The sequence below is a fragment of the Vipera ursinii genome, assembly GCF_947247035.1.
Source record: "Vipera ursinii genome assembly, chromosome: 1".
Classification (NCBI taxonomy): Eukaryota; Metazoa; Chordata; class Lepidosauria; order Squamata; family Viperidae; genus Vipera; species Vipera ursinii.
In genome coordinates this window covers 66,204,670-66,221,849 of record NC_139512.1, presented here as the reverse complement: position 1 = coordinate 66,221,849, position 17,180 = coordinate 66,204,670, and the positions used below count along the sequence as shown (strand labels likewise).

The 17,180-nt window shown below is 41.2% G+C and overlaps 1 protein-coding gene across 6 annotated transcripts in view; it reads left to right on the top strand.

Annotated features, from left to right (window-relative positions):
* The window catches only part of INO80 (INO80 complex ATPase subunit), a 95,873-nt gene that overhangs the window by 49,059 nt on the left and 29,634 nt on the right, over positions 1-17,180 (top strand). For 5 of the 6 annotated variants that reach the window (XM_083365790.1, XM_083365788.1, XM_083365789.1 and 2 more), the window contains 8 exons: positions 385-512; positions 2,932-3,026; positions 5,532-5,604; positions 6,479-6,637; positions 9,369-9,471; positions 13,120-13,208; positions 14,195-14,350; positions 15,592-15,751. In XM_083365790.1, the coding sequence (XP_083221916.1) occupies positions 385-512; positions 2,932-3,026; positions 5,532-5,604; positions 6,479-6,637; positions 9,369-9,471; positions 13,120-13,208; positions 14,195-14,350; positions 15,592-15,751 (963 nt within the window). Of the gene's footprint in view, positions 1-384; positions 513-2,931; positions 3,027-5,531; positions 5,605-6,478; positions 6,638-9,368; positions 9,472-13,119; positions 13,209-14,194; positions 14,351-15,002; positions 15,133-15,591; positions 15,752-17,180 lie in introns of those variants that run through there. The other variant, XR_014492855.1, reaches the window with a different exon arrangement.

Below are 17,180 nucleotides of genomic sequence, written 5' to 3'. Positions count from 1 at the left end.
CCTAATATCACAGTCAAGTTTCATTAAACCCAGCTAAAGTGCTTCTTCCATTGAATGAACTAAAGACAGACTGAGTCATTACTTAATAATACAAATCTGTGTCAATAAGGCAGATAGATTTTCTTTGTCAACTATTACAAGTATTGTACAGAAAACAAAAGATCTTTGATTTATAATGTGTATCTTTACACCGAAAAGCTACACAGAAGTCCTCTTTACTGGAAGCAGATAAAATAGGGTCAAAAGGATAAAGCCTTCCCTAAATAGAAGGTTTTTTTCGCTCATTGAAGGCTGCCTCCAGATTTAAGACATGAGTTTTGTAAACTTAATTGCAGTGTATGTAACCGGACAAAATCATCGATGTATTTTCCTTTCTTCCTTTAGACAAAGAGAGCTTGATCACAGACAGTGGAAAGCTTTATGCTCTTGATGTTCTATTGACAAGGCTAAAATCTCAAGGACACAGAGTCCTTATCTACTCTCAGATGACACGGATGATTGACTTATTGGAGGTAGGCATATCACCTCTACAGTGGGAATGTTAGACTTCACGGCTAAGAAAAAGCACAGTGATTTATTAGCAGAGCTGTCTTATTTCTGGGAGAGAGTTAGTTGCTACTACAATGGAATTAATAGTACAGGTAGTCCTTAAGTTACAACAGTTCATTTAGTGACTGAAGTTGCAACGATACTGTAAAAAGTGACTTACGACTGTTTTTCACACTTATGACCATTGCAGCATACCTGTGGTCATTTGATCAAAATTCAGACTCTTGGCAACTGATCCATATTTATGACGGTTGCAGGGTCCCAGGGTCATGTGATCACCTTTTGTGACCTTCTGACAAGCAAAGTCAATGGGGAAGCCAGATTCATTTAACAATCATATTACTAACTTCACAACTACAGTGATTCACTTAACAATTGGAGCAAGAAAGGTCATAAAATGGGGCGAAATTCATTTATCAACTGTCTCACTTAGCAACAGAAATTTTGGGCTGAATTGTCATAAATTGACCTGTATCTGTAATTATGTTTCATATATCCAATGTTTTCTTTTTACTAAAGAGGCAATGGATTATGTTCTAAAAGAATTGCTTTGATGAAAATTCAGGTATTTGTCTTTGAGTTGAATATGTGGGTAGTGTACAGATTTTATTGTCTTTGTCATTCCCAGTGGATCAGAGGATGACTCAGTGTTTTAGCTGCCTCAGTAAACAATTTTTTTCCACTTAAGATGGATGTTATTATTTTACAAAATTAGTGTTTCTGGTGTCACAGTGACCGCTTCTACTCAACAGGCTTAGTGAAAAGAGGTTCAAGTGATTTTAATAGAAGCATGCTATTAATATTTTATTGGTATCTTTTGGAATCTGTAAAATTAAACAATGTCATGCAGTGCCTGCCTTCTGGGACACTATTCCCCTGGAGATCCATCTGGTCTCTGCCCTGATTCTGCTTAAAATTAAATTTTGGCTTTTCCACCTGATTGTGGTTTAGGGTGTATGATGAGCTGCTTATCGGCGTCCACATGTTAATTTGAATGTTTTTTTCTGTTTTGGAGCCCTTAATTCTTTTATTTGTTATACTGGTTCTTTCTGTTTTTAATAATGCATGTTGTACAGAGTCTTTATGTAATCAGGCAACCCTATAGGTTTTGTAAACTTATATTTATTTGCTAGGTGATGTGCAAAGATCTGAAATAATTACTGTATTTTCTGGCGTATAAGACTACTTTTTAACCCATGAAAATCTTCTCAAAAGTCAGGGGTCTTTTTATACGCCGGGTGCTGAAAATTTAGGGACAGGGCTGGCTGGAAAACCTGGAGCGGATCTCCCATTTAGTCTGCGCAGGGAAAGCAGGACCAATTGGAGAAGAAGCTGCAGTCTGTGATTTTTTACAGGGTTTATAGGGTTTCCTGCCTTAGCAGGGGGTTGGACTAGATGACCTCCAAGGTCCCCTCCAACTTATTATTATTGTTGTTGTTGTTGTTGTTGTTGTTGTTGTTGTTGTTGTTGTTTAATCCACTTGCACTGTTTTATGTTTACATGTTTGATGACAAACAGCCTTATGTTTATAAGTGACAGTTTTCCTACTAAGCACCTGCATGTCATAAGCATTTGAATTAAAATTACCATATTAAAATCAAATCTGATGTTTTTTAATTTTTATTTAGTGTGCGTTGGAAGAGGGGTAGTCTTATACGGCGAGTATAGCCCAAACCCTATAATTTAACAGGAAATGTAGGTGGTCATCTTATACGCCCAGTCGTCTTATATGCCGGAAAATACGGTACTTAGCCAGTATGTTGGGTCCTCCCGTAACCAAATATTGTATAGGCATACCTTGACCTTTACAAGAAGATGACTAATTTTTATTCAAATGTTAGGAAAAGAGACACCAAGAGTACCTGGTGTGGGTCCTTAGTAATGGTAGCACTAAACAGCAGCTTCAATTGGCAGAAATTGGGAATGTCAGTAAAATTCTATATCCAGTATTCTGTTTTACTTGTAAGCAAAGTTAATTATTAAAATGGATAATTTTAAAGCAAATCTACTTTTAGAAGGGAAACATCATATTCAATCCAATCTTGTAGTTTTGATTTTAAATAACAATTTGTTTTTCTTTTTGGGTTTCTGGTTTCAGTATCTCATAATATTGACCTTAATTTTTTTTAAAATGTACCCTAAACACCATTAATATAGGTTTTGTCATTGAAGGATTTTTTTAGTCGATAGAACATGTTCATCTTCTATGATCATACATTTGAAGTACATAAAATACAAAAAAAACCTATTGTGTTCTTGGCAGCCAGGTTTCATTTTGCAGCGTAGATACTCATAATATTGCATGCAACTCCGTTCTCAAGGAACAACTATAAGTGCTACAAATTTCAAATGCAGTGGAGCTTCTTGTTTTTTGTTGTTTAGGAATATATGGTTTATAGGAAGCATACATACATGCGGCTAGATGGCTCTTCGAAAATTTCAGAAAGAAGAGATATGGTAGCTGACTTTCAGAACAGGTATGTTCCCCCTCCTCCCATTTAAATATAGTAATAATGTGTGCTGACAAGTGCTTATCTAGCTCCCAAGGAAGAAGTTTCCACCCATACATAAAATCCTGCCCTTGTATTGAGATTTTTTCCAGTTTGCCGAATGGGCCAAAGCTCATTGTTCTATTGCATTAACACAGGGGTAGGCAACCTTGACTCTTTTACGACTGGTGGACTTCAACTCCCAGAATTCCTGAGCCAGCAGGAATTCTGGGAGTTGAAGTCCACCAGTCGTAAAAGAGCCAAGGTTGCCTACCCCTGCATTAACATAAAGAGCTTCTCTGATTCCCCACTTTTATTACATTATCAATCATTCTAACAGCAAACATGAATATTGTGACTATTGAGAGCCTCTGAGAAGAAAGGAAGGTCAGCATGTTAGCAAAAATATGATTTACAGAGCTATAACTTTAAAAAAAAATCGTGCAGCCAAGGTCCATAAACCAATCCAGTGATTGCATAACCACTAAAATAGTGGCATGAAGAACATTTGAATTTAGTACTACTGTAAATTTGAAATGCCCCATTTCAAGATTTGAGATTGTTGTTTTGAGCTTGCCACAAAAACCTGATGACAATTCATTTGGATAGTGCATTTCTCTCCCCCCCCCCCGGCCCCATTTTTGTTTCTGTTGAAATAAGAAAAATAAATGTGTTTTGGTCTGGCTTAGCATATCTACAATATTTTGTGTCTTGAATCTTCCATCAGAAGCACAAATAACGTGGAAACACAGTAGCCAACATTTCAGACTGGCCACTCTGTTGATATCACTGCAATGTCACTGTGCTGCCTACAACACTAAAAGCCTCCCCCCCAAATAAATAAATAAATAAAAATGTTTCATTATGGGAACTCAAGTTATAAAGCAATTAATGAAAGACACTGCAATAGTTATTCATTGCATTAGGATGCTTTCAATCTAATGTAACAAAGATATCCTTTAACAAGGATAAAAAATATATATAAGCAGTTGTTTATACATAACAATCCCCAAATATTTTCCATATGGTTTCTGCACACAACACAGAATGTCCATTTCCTATAATCATTTTCTGATAAATTATGTCCATCCAGTGCTATTCCTTTGCTTAACAACTGTGATTTGATTTATGACCACAGTAAAAATGATGATAAAATCGGGTCCAGTTACATAGATATTCTGGTTCCAAATTTTATATCAAAGTGGTCATAAGTGGAGGACTGCTGTAATATGTAGCTATTGCCACAGGCAATAGACCTGGAACAGTATAGGTAATGCTCACTCTTAAGTGCATCTCAGAAGACTGCTACATGTACTTCTGCCAACTAGACGTGTTCTATTCCCATGTGTACAGTACAAGCTATCCTCTTAGACAAAACAATGTGAAAACATTTGCCAGGTCTACTGTCTTTCCTCCTAGTGAGGTATTATAGATATGGAAGCTATGGGGAGCATCAACCTGTGCTGCCATCACACCGCAGCCCCCATGGCCTCCATTGGCTGGTTGCCTACCATATGGATCTTTCAGAATAACAAATGAAAGTTCTTATGCTTCCTTGTGAAGAGTAAAACAAAGGAAAAGAATGGGAAATAAAAGAAGGGAATCCAGTCTTCCAGATACAGGCAGCTTAAAATATACTGGACTAGGATAGTTGTGTTATAGTGGAATGAAAGCATATCTGTACATAAATTTTTTGTTGTACAGAGAGAGAGAAACCTCTGTTTGATGTCTGAGAACTTCATTAAAATTTGACAGAATATCACAGGAAGACTTAAACCTATTACTTTAAGTCAGACATATCAAACACAAGGCCCGGGGGCCGGATCCGGCCCGCGAAGTAGTTTCATGTGGCCCACGAAGCCACCCTGGAAACAGTGAGGGAGCAGCCCCCACTGCCTTGGCCCTGGCCCAGAGACTCCTGCCAGAGACCCTCAGATCTTGTCCCACTGCTGCCCAGGCCCCCATAGGCACCCTTGATACGAACGATGTAGAGCTGGCCATGCCCACCCAGTAGGCCATACGCACTCTACCCATGCCCACCCAGTAGGCCACGCCCACCCTGGCCATACCCACCCGGCCCCCTGAGGGCAACCGCAATGCTGATGTGGCCCTCAATGAAATTGAGTTTGACACCCCTGCTTTAAGTGGTTATTTGAGATGGAGAGAATGTTTGCTCAGAATAGATGCGTTCACTCTGTTGGAAGTTTTAGTTCCTAATTGGTTTTTCAAAATTTAAAGAATTGCACTGTTGAAAATACTCATTTTGCTGCAGCGTGATTTTAAAATGTGGGGCCTCTTGTCCTTAGAATTTACCATTACCTATCTTTGTTTTACATATTGATGCAAAATGTGATTCTTTACATGTATTTAGAACTCTAGCCTTTAAAGTACAGTTTTTCAAAGAATATATATAATATTTTGATTTCTGACTATCATGATATAATGCTTGTGCAATAAAGTGATTACAGCTATGTTTCTTTTCCGTTTCAATAGGAATGATATTTTTGTGTTCTTACTAAGCACGAGAGCTGGTGGTTTAGGCATTAATCTTACAGCTGCTGATACAGTAAGTAAACAGATTGGCTTTATAATATTCGATAATTGCAATCAATTTACATTAAAGTAAGAAATCCCATTAATTAAGGGTGCAGACCTAGATTTTTCCACATAAGAGCTGGAATTTGTCTCATTAGTGTAGTACATTATTTCTATTATAGCTTTATGTGAATTATAGTATCAAATTACACCAATACAAAAATGGGAAGTTTAAAAAAAGAACTGCCCTGCAGAGGACGTCTATGCATTCAGTTTACCCATTTCTCAGTAATACACTTTTTTCTCCAGCATCTCTATTACACTGTTACAAATTACATTAAGGCAAAATAAGATTTATTTTTGCTTGTGATGAGAAAAGGAACAATTTTTCAATATTTTTCAATATTTTCTCCCAGAACTTGTAGAGTCAGTGTAGTAACAAAATGCTTAATATCGTAAGAGTCAGCTATAAAAACTCCTTTTTCTTGTTTATTTGTACGGTTAGATCCAACTAATTTCTTCAAGGTGAAGAGATAAGTAATGTTCTCGTGATCTTTCTCTCCAGCAAGTGAACACCACAGATCATGTAGCCAAATGCTCTTCTTCTTTTTCTTCCATTTTTCATGTTTTTGAACTGATAGAATAAGTTCTTTGCTGACAACAATCACAGATCTACCTTGATTTTTTTTCTGAAGTGACAAATATGTCATAGAAGAAATAACAGATGGGTAGCAACTTGCATCTTCCTTGTATCAAACAATAAAGTTTTGTCCTAAAAACTCACTGAATGGGCCAGTATCCTTATGATTCATTTTAAAGAACTGTTATAAACATAATCCCTGTAGCAAACTGTAATATTGAGTTAATTTTGTATATGTAACTTGTTTAAAAAAATGTCCTGACAGGTCATTTTCTACGATAGTGACTGGAATCCAACAGTGGATCAACAGGCTATGGATCGAGCTCACAGGTTGGGTCAGACAAAACAAGTCACTGTGTATCGACTGATTTGTAAAGGCACTATTGAGGAGCGCATCTTGCAAAGGGCTAAAGAAAAAAGTGAGGTAAGAGACCAGAATATTAATTATATATGAGATAGCTGGGAAGTGGAATTGTGGGTATTGAGAATGGAAGCCATTTGTCTCTGTGGAGAAAAACTTACGTCTGATAGAAAGACAATCACGTTATAAAGAAAAGTATAGTTTATTTAAAAGTTCTGACTTACATAAACTGCTGTGCAGAAACCTATTATTTGACAAAGTCTTCTGGCTTTTCTTTGGTTATCATTAGAGTTAGTAGAGCCCTTGCTTTCCTAGTAGAGGGTTTTCTCTCTATATAAAGTAGCAGATAACTGCAAGTTACAAGATCTTAGGCTTAGGACCCTGTGGCCATTTTATTCTTTCCACAAGCTGTTCTTCCCATAATGGTCAACTGCCCCTGGGTATATCTGTTCCTCCTCCTTTCTCAGTTGTAGATTTTACTAGGTTTCCTGGGCTCTTCATGGCTTTTTCATGGCAGCTTTGCTTTTACAGAGTGAGTTGCTCAGCTGGTGATAAAGCGAGTCATCCTAGTTTGTTACTAGCTCATGTTGCATCTGTTATATATACCTCTTTCATGGTCTTGGTGAAGGAGCCTTTCATTTATGCTATTAAAGCTAATGTTACTTATAGATTTCAAGCAGCAAGTGTGAGGCAGTATTATTGTCCAGCAGTATCCACTGCGTTACCAAGAGGCCTTTCTATAGAGGTTGTGAAAGAATTGTGCACAGTGCAGATGCCAGCAGAAGACATGTGGCACAAGCAGGATAACTCTCTTTGTTACCATAAGTGAGTGAGTCACTGAAGATGGCCAATACTATGAGATTTATAACAACACTGATCCAGCAAGATTTGCTCTGACTAAACAAGAAGGAGAATAAATATGGGTACTTTGCATAATGAACATGGCAATTGCCTGGATAAATTGGTGCAGCTTTCTTGGCAAGATTTTTGACGCTACCTTCTTCATAAGTCTGAGAAAGTAACTGACCTAGTTACCCAGCTGGTTTAGTGCCCAAGGCAGGATTAGAACTTAACACTCTCCCAGTTTCTGGCTCTAACTTCACCAAACTAGTTCTCTTGCATAAGCTATCTTAAGTCTTAAACAATATATATTATACATGTGCAAAAACAGCTGTGTCATTTTGTGTGTATGTAAATATTTGCTTGTATATGTAAAGTAAGAAAAAGGCAAGTTCAGAACAAGAGAAACAAGGTGTGATCTCCAGTAATGACCAATTTCTTTCTCTATTACTAACATTTTTAATATAGTTCTATTTTATATATCTGTTAGAAAAGTTGATATATATATATATATAACATTCTAAGGTTGAACTCCAATTTTGACACTCACCAATTTGAAAAATGTTTTATTTTATCAAGGTGGTTGAATTGTACCCTTCAGACTACTCCAGATTTAGTTCAGTTTTATTGAACTATAGGCTTTGTTTCCTTCAGCCAGAATAACCAATGGATGTGCTGATGGGAAATGGTGATAGCTACAATCCAATGTGTATAATGAGTAGGTTGTTCAGAACATCAAAGTCCCATTGTTTTTGTGTTGTATACCTGTTTTCCTTTAAAGTGGGATTCTTCATAAGACTAGAATGAAATTACAGACTCACATTATTATAGTAATGAGAAGGAGCTCTTACCAACTACCAGAATATTTTGTTTCTTCCTGTTCATTGGGTTTGTCACAATGGTCTCACAATTGTTACTGACTTCTCAATTCTCTGTCTCCTTTTATTTTTATTTGAGCCTGTATTTAGTCATGGATATTTATATGCATATTTCAATATGTGCTAGACTGATTTGGATCATATAATCAAGCTGCAGTTGATTTTAACATAATAACAGAGTTGGAAGGGACCTTGGAGGTCTTCTAGTCCAACCTCCTTCTCAGGCATGAAACCCTATACCATTTGGGACAATGGTTGTCCAATCTCTTCTTAAAAATTTCCAGTGTTAGAGCATTCACAACTTCTGGAGGCAAGTTGTTCCACTGATTAATTGTTTTAACTGTTAGAAAATGTTAGTACAGAAAACATTTTTCAACATATTGATAATCATAATAGTAATAATATTTTTATTTGTTTCAAATTTATTTTTATTTTATTTATTTGTAACCTTGTGTTATTGTTACGAAGGGACGCGGTGGCTCAGTGGGTTAGGATGCTAAGCTTGTTGATCAGAAGATCGGCAGTTTGGCGGGTCGAATCCCGACTGCCGCGTAACAGAGTGAGCGCCTGTTACTCGTCCCAGCTTCTGCCAACCTAGCAGTTCGAAAGCACGTAAAAATGCAAGTAGAAAAATAGGGACCACTACAGTGGGAAGGTAACAGCGTTCCGTGCGCCTTTGGCGTCCAGTCATGCCGGCCACATGACCATGGAGACGTCCTCGGACAAGCGCTGGCTCTTTGGCTTTGAAACGGAGATGAGCACCGGCCCCTAGAGTTGGAAACGACTAGCACGCATGTGCGGGGGAACCTTTACCTTTACCTATTATTGTTGCAAATAATTAAAAGTGGTGAATATATCCAACACTCCTCCATCTTCCTATTTTTCCCACAACAATAAGCTTGTGAGGTGAGGTGGGCTGCAAGAAAGTGACTGGCCCACAGAAAATTCTGTATTCATAAATACCAGTTTAGTCTACAATACATTTTTAAAGGTGCTTTGTTCTGTTGTGGTCTCTCAATAATCCCTTACAATTCAAACACTGTCTCCAATATTAATACCCTGGGTTCTTTTTTTAGATTCAAAAGATGGTGATTTCGGGTGGCAATTTCAAACCAGACACCTTGAAACCAAAGGAAGTTGTTAGTCTACTTTTGGATGATGAGGAACTTGAAAAAAAATGTATGCTAAATCCTCTTTCCTTCCTAATACATCTGCATGACAATGTTGCTGTTTTTGCTTAGTGTTTTGAACAAGTACTAGAATTTGAGGTGGATTAATTTAACTTTAATTTGCTGCAAAGTTAAATCTTATTTTGGCATTTGATCAAAATTTGCATTCACGCACTACCATGGAAAATTTCTACGTTTGAAACAGAATGTGAGAAAAAGGAGGACATTTGCTGCCGCTGCTCCTTATCTAGCTAAAACTTAACAATGCAATACAGCAAGAATGATTCTTACATGAAAATTGGCATTTTTCTCCTTTAAAACATTAAAAACAGAAAAAATAACAGTTTTTCATTTATAATGAAACCAAAAATACTGTAGCAAAAAAAAGACTGTCACTATAATTCCATTCTATCACTTGCATACTGGTAAATGTTTATGCGAGAGGCATTTTGCATCTCATATCAGCTAATTAAAACATTTTCTTGGAGGAAGGGATGTGCTATATTTGAAAGGGATGTAATTAAAGAACTAGGATAAATAATTGCAGTTAAAGAACTAATACAGACCTGCTTTGTAAACATTACACTGTGTTCTAATATTTTACAATTACCGTATATACTTGAGTATAAGCCGAATTTTTCAGCCCACTTTTTGGGCTGAAAAACCCCCACTTCGGCTTATACTCCAGTCAACAAAAAAAAAAAAAGAACTGTCCCTTCGTTCGGAACAGGCTGCTGAGAGAAGGGAGCGGCAGAGCCTTGCAGAGCTGGCGGCAGTCCAGCGTTGTTTCTCCCCCTCGTGCGTGCGTGTGTGTGTCAGACCCACGGGAATGGCTGGTAGGGAAGCGGCATTCCGGCATTCCCCCCCTTCCTGTGTGTCGAGCCCACGGGGCTTGACACACAGAGAAACGCAAATGCCGGACTGCCGCCACCTTTACTAGCCATTCCTGCGGGTCTGACACACACACACACACACACACACACACGCACGAGGGGGAGCACGAGGGGGAGAAACAATGCTGGACTGCCGCCACCTCTGCCAGCCCTGCAAGCCTCTGCTGCCCCGGCGTTGGTGGTCGAGCTCTTCGGAGCCGGCAGAGAATCTCCCGCAGGAGGAGGTCGCGGCTTTCTCTCTTGCTTCGGACTGCAAGGATTTAAACTCCAGGAACAAATCCCGATGGAAGTTTTTTTTTAAAAAAATACTCCTCCGGGTCGGACAGGGGACCAAGGCTGAGGTCTAGGGGTAGTGGGGGGGGGCTCGCGGACATAGATGGGCTCAAGTGGAAGCCAAGCAGCCCTCCCGAATCTGGGCTTCTGGACGGAGCAGCCGGTGGTGCGTTTCAAAAAGCAGAAAAGTTGGATTTTGAACATTTCAGAGGCCATGGGTCAAGCAGGCTACGCTTCCCCGGGCGCTGCAACAGCACCCGTTTTCCCCGGCGAGTTTTCCCTACCTGGCCCCTGCAGAATCGCGGCGGCGCCCCTGGAGAAGCCTACCCCGAGGCTGCGGCCGATTTTTCCTTCTCCAGGCCTCTGCCGCCCGTTTCTGTCTGACACACACACACACGCACGCACGAGGGGGAGAAACAACGCTCTGGGCGGCAGAGGCCTGGAGAAGGAAAAATCAGATTACCCCTTCCACACGTAAAACTTCCAGTTTAATTACAAAGGAAGAAGAGAGAAACTTAGATCAACAGCTCACCTTCATTTCCTCTAGGTTGCAAGGGGAAAAATAAAAATCAAAGATCCTTGGAAGTAATGGTTGGAAAAGTTTGCAAGTCTTTGGGAAAGTTCAAGAAGTGAAAGGAATACCCTCCTCTTGAAAGACCAGATAAGGCAGACAGGGAGATGAAGAGTTCAACCGAGTTTCCTCTTTTGTTCAGGCATCTGCACCCGCTGCTTTTAAACTCGCCGGGCGCTGCAACGGCACCCGTTTTCCCTACCTGGCCCCTGCAGAATCGCGGTGGCGCCCCCGGAGAAGCCTACCCCGAGGCTGCGGCCGATTTTTCCTTCTCCAGGACTCTGCCGCCTAGAGCGTTGTTTCTCCCCCTCGTGCGTGCGTGGGATGAGGCGAGAAACCAACAGCCTGCGTCCGTCTCTCTTTATGTATATTTCTGTATATATCTTATCTCGGGATCTAGACCTTTCGAAGGAGAAGGGGCGGCTGGAGTTCGTGAGTTGCTGTGGGACCCAAGGGTTGGGGGAAGAGAGATGGGAGGGAAAAGGGGAGAAACCTGCCGCTGGCTAGTTCTTTGTCTGATCGGGGAGCCTGAACAAAAGAGGAAACTCGGTTGAACTCTTCATCTCCCTGTCTGCCTTATCTGGCTTTTTGAAACGCACCACCGGCTGCTCCGTCCAGAAGCCCAGATTCGGGAGGGCTGCTTGGCTTCCACTTGAGCCCATCTATGTCCGCGAGCCCCCCCCACTACCCCTAGACCTCCGCCACTGGCGGAGGCTGGATCCGCGCTCCGCAGCGGCAGGGCGCGGATCCAGCCGGCGGCAGAGGCTTGTGGAGCACGGATCCAGCCTCCGCCGGCATGCAGGCAAATCCTGCTAAAGGGCTTTTCCCCCCCCACTGGATCCGCGCTCCGCAAGCCTCTGCCGGCGGCAGGGCGCGGATCCAGCCGGCGGCAGAGGCTTGTGGAGCACGGATCCAGCCTCTGCCGGCATGCAGGCAAATCCTGCTAAAGGGCTTTCCCCCCCCACTGGATCCGCGCTCCGCAAGCCTCTGCCGGCGGCAGGGCGCGGATCCAGCCGGCGGCAGAGGCTTGCGGAGCGCGGATCCAGCCGCCGGCGACAGAGGCCTGCCTGCTTCTTTCCGCTGCGGAACGAAGCAGCCTGCCTGCTTCTTTCCGCTGCGGAACGAAGCAGCCTGCCTGCTTCTTTCCGCTGCGGAACGAAGCAGCCTGCCTGCTTCTTTCCGCTGCGGAAAGAAGCAGCCTGCCTGCTTCTTTCCGCTGCGGAACGAAGCAGGCAGGCTGCTTCTTTCCACAGCGGAAAGAAGCAGGCAGGCAGGGCGCGGAGGTCCGGAGACCTGCCGACGTTTGGGGAGGTTTGGGGAGGTGCGCGCGCACCTCCCCAAACCTCCCCAAACTTCGGCAGGTCTCCGGACGGCGACGGCTTGGGAGAGGTGCGCGCGATCCTGGAAGCACCGAAGCCTCGGCCGCACGCAAGTCCTCGGTAAGCTCCGGGCGGTCACTTGCTTCGCGTCTCCTGAGGGAAGGGGGGGCGACTGGAGCGGGCGTGTTTCCTCGCCTGCTGGGCGCCGCGATTTGCCCGGGGAACGTGCGGGCCCCGAATGGCAGCGTGGAGCGAGGAAGCGGACAGCCAGGGCTTCCCCGAGAGCCGCGGCCACACAGGGTATTCCTGTGTATTCAGGCTTGCAAAATGGCGGATCGAGCCTCTGCTGGCGGCAGAGGCTTGCAGAGCGCGGATCCAGCCTCCGCCGGCGGCGGAGGCTTGCAGAGTGCGGATCCAGCCTCCGCCGGCGGCGGAGGCTTGCAGAACGGCGGATCGGCTTATACTCGAGTCAACAACTTTTCCCAGTTTTTGGGGGTGAAATTGGGGGTCTCGGCTTATACTCGAGTTGGCTTATACTCAAGTATATACGGTATATTTGCATATGTGCTGTTTATGATCTTTTCCTATATTTCTTAACACAGTGCGTCAACGTCAAGAGGAGAAACGGCAACAGGAAGAAACAAATCGTGTCAAAGAGCGTAAACGTAAAAGGGAAAAGTATGCTGAAAAGGTATTTTGAATATTCCTTCTCCATTGCTTATATTTATAGCATTAAATGTTATTTTTGTCTTCAGATTCATTTTTTGCTTGCACTTAATAGCCAGCAACGCAACCAGAATATATTTTGATGTAAAATCACAAAGTGATGGAAACCACCAATAGTTTTTAAAACATTGTTTTTCATGTATTGCACATGCACTCAAACCTCAAGGTTTATAAAAGGCTAAACTCCTTCATAGAAAGGGGTGAGTATCTGGTCATTATAATTCAGTTAACGCTGTAATCTAAAGACAGTAAGAGACAGTGGGGGGAAGATTTATCAATAAGATCAATTTTTCTGTTTAAGTGGAATTTTTCTTAAATAAAATTTGCCCAACTTTAGAGTTAACTAAAAGTTTTACATTAGCAAACAAAGTATCTTGTTATAAAAGTGCAGCTATTTTCATGCAAATATTTTTATAAAAAACATGTTAGATAATGTAACTTAATTGTAATAGTAAATTGTATGATAATATAATATAATCAAAGATATGGAATTGGCAAGGTAATCTAATCCTCGCTTAACAATTCTAATTGGGACCAGAATTTCCATCACTAAGCGATGTGGTCGTTAGGCAAAAATTAATGTGGCTGAACAAATGGGTGCTAAGTGAGTACTATCTGTACTTAATAATCATGATACAAGTTTTTTCACACTTAGAGGTTATATCCCTTGAAGGACAATTGCTAAGGATTAAGTTTGAGGTCTGTTTTTTCATGGACTATCAGTAGCTTTTCTAGTAGTACCTCATCCCAGCATGGGATGTGGGACATGATGGATTATTTGGTCTGATCTACCAGGACTCTTAAATTAATATGAAAGTCACATATCAGGCAATATTGTTTTTAATCTTACTGCTTTGTATTGAGTTGGTGAATATTGTTAGCTTAATTTCTAGGGCTCTGGTATATTTCCAAGCTTCATAATTTCTTTTTCTTTTTTTAATTTAACTGCAGAAAAAGAAGGAAGATGAGTTAGATGGGAGAAAAAGGAAAGAAGGCATCAATCTTGTGGTCCCGTTTATTCCATCTGCAGATAATTCAAATCTTTCAGCTGATGGCGATGAGTCTTTTGTTAGTGTAGAGTCTGCCATGCCCAGCCCTTTCAGTGAGGTAAGGATCTCTTTAGGAAACGACTTCATCAATAAATTTATTATCAGGTATCTATTTATTATCCGGACTATCTAAGGGAACACCTGCTGCTGGCATCATCTTCCCATCATCCTGTGCGCCCCCACTGGGAGGGCCTTCTCAGGGTACCGCCGGTTAATGAATGCCGGCGGGTTATTCCCAGGGGAAGGGCGTTCTCTGTGGGTGCGCCTGCCCTATGGAACCAACTACCCACGGAACTGAGGACTGCCCCCGACCTTCGCTCATTTCGCCGGGACCTGAAAACTTGGCTCTTTGATCTGTTTGGTCCAGACTGTGGGGTTGTTAATTTAACTGGGTTTTAGATTTACTCTTGGGGCTTGAATTTAATTTGTTTTAATTGATTTTAATTTTTTGTATTTCATGGTTTTAACTGCCCTGTAAACCGCCCTGAGTCCTACGGGAATAGGGTGGTATACAAATTCAATAAAATAAATAAAATGCATATATTTCACATGTAGTAGAATAAACATTTATGCAGCCAGTTTAGGAAGAAACACAAAATAAGAAACAAAAGCAGAGGTAAGCAGGCGTGATAGAACAGGTGATGGGTAGCAAGCCCACTAGCTTGTCTTCTGATGAATGTGTGTTGTGTGATTTACATAAATCCCTGTAGTGAGCCCCCGCCATCCGGGGAGAACCATTATGAAAGCACCCATCGTGGCCATAGTGGTGCAGTGGTTGGAATGCAGTATGGAGGCTAACTCTTGCCCACTGCCAGGAGTTCAGCCTTCCATTCTTCCAAGGTCAGTAAAATGAGGGCCCAGATTTTGGGGGGCAATATACGGACACTGTAAATCGCTTAGAAAGTGCTGTAAAGTACTATGAAGCGGCATACCAGTACGTTATGTTGCTATGGCCTCTTGGAATTCCAGAAGTGAATTTGTTTGTTTCTTTTTCCCATTTATAATCTGCCCGTCTCAAATATAGCGAATGTCAGAGACAGAGCATATACAAATAACTTACAAAATAGCTTATCTGTGTTCTTTGAAAGTAGGAGGTAATACACTTCTTCTCATTGAGAAGAAGATACAAGTAGTGCCTAAGGAAAGCAAAACTAGGCTAAAACATTGATGCTCAGAGGGATATTTTTGGAACAGAGGCTTTTGCAAGAAGCTTTGAGTCGATGTGTTATCAGGAAGCATGTTTCATTTACTAATGTCATTTAAACTTAACGTACAGAATTTTGTTTGTGTATGATTTAGATTTCCATCAACAGTGAGTTGCACATGGATTCCATCCCCCCTGATGAGAGCAGCAATGACATGCTTGTAATTGTAGACGATCCAGCATCTTCTGCACCTCAGTCAAGAGCTACTAATTCCCCAGCTTCCATCACTGGCTCTGTCTCTGATAATGTGAATGGTTAGTACTTATCTGCAACCTTGGCCTAGGAAATACATGATGCAAATTCCATACATTGCATATTGTTCTGAGATTTGCAAACCATTAGACGAGAGGCAATCCAGAAAAGAATGTCTTATTCAGATATGTTAGGTCAGTAAAACTGTATGTCCTGAATAATTATCTATATGCTTGAGTTTGTTTACTTTTAAATTAAATTCAGAATACAAGTGTCTACAGTGACTGAGAAGTGGGAGCTGTATTGTTTCTTCAACTTGGCTAAGACATTATTGGTGCCTTCTGCCACATCTCTCTTTTGTGGGCTGTTCCTTGAATATCATCTAGTCCAAATGTTTTAAATGGGGTGGGGTGGGATAAAAAAAAAACCTTTCTGTCCTGTTTCTCATGCTGTGTATGATTCTATACACCTCAATCATATGCTCAGCCAAGTTTTCTGCTAAGCTGAAGTGCCCAACCATGGTAGCCTTTTCTCACCAGTGTCAATTTATTTTTATTTTATTTATTTTAATTCCATTTATATCCCGCCCTTCTCCGAAGACTCAGGGCGGCTTACAAGCTTAGCAGTAGCCTTCATTCTATGTATATGCCTACTTATTAGGGCTTTTACACACACCCCAAGCGGCATTATTACAAAGTCAGCTTAATTGCCCCCAACAATCTGGGTCCTCATTTTACCTACCTCGGAAGGATGGAAGGCTGAGTCAACCTTGAGCCTGGTGGGACTCGAACCTGCACTAATTGCAGGCAGCTGGTGTTACTTAAGGAGTCGACCACCTCTGTTAGTTCCTTTCTCAAATAAACAACCAGAACTGTGCACATAGCTGTTTGTGTAAGGGCATGACAGTAATTTCATTTTCAGTCCTTTTCCAAATGATTCCTAATGTGGCATTTGCCCTTTTTGAAACTTGGGACATCTGGGTCAGTATCTTTATTGGGCCATGATATGGCTGTAAGTATTTTGGGGATGGGGGGGGTTACTTATAACAGCTGAGACTTGGTATAGATAAGTTAGTAAAGAGAGTATTTTTATTGAGCCTGTTCTTTTGAAAAGAATATTAATATTTTGGATTCTTTTAAGTCTACACTTATTAAGCAGACTGACTAAGCTTTTATGCACAGAACTCATTAATTTTGAATACAAATCTTAAATAACAGTAAGGGATGGTGGGATGGCTGCTGAGCTGCTGATATAAAATATTTATGGAATATTATGAGATATTACAGTGATAACTCAGGCAAACAAGACATTTGTTCATTGTCCTTATAAATTTAACAATAATTCGTAATGGAAATAGAGAGTGCAGGCATGAAGGAAGCATTCCTGCCACAAACATTTTCTTATCTAAGAACGTGGTATATCTGCTAATAAGCTGGTTTGGAGAATGACATATCTTTAATAAATTATACACTGTTTATCCATAAAGGAAAA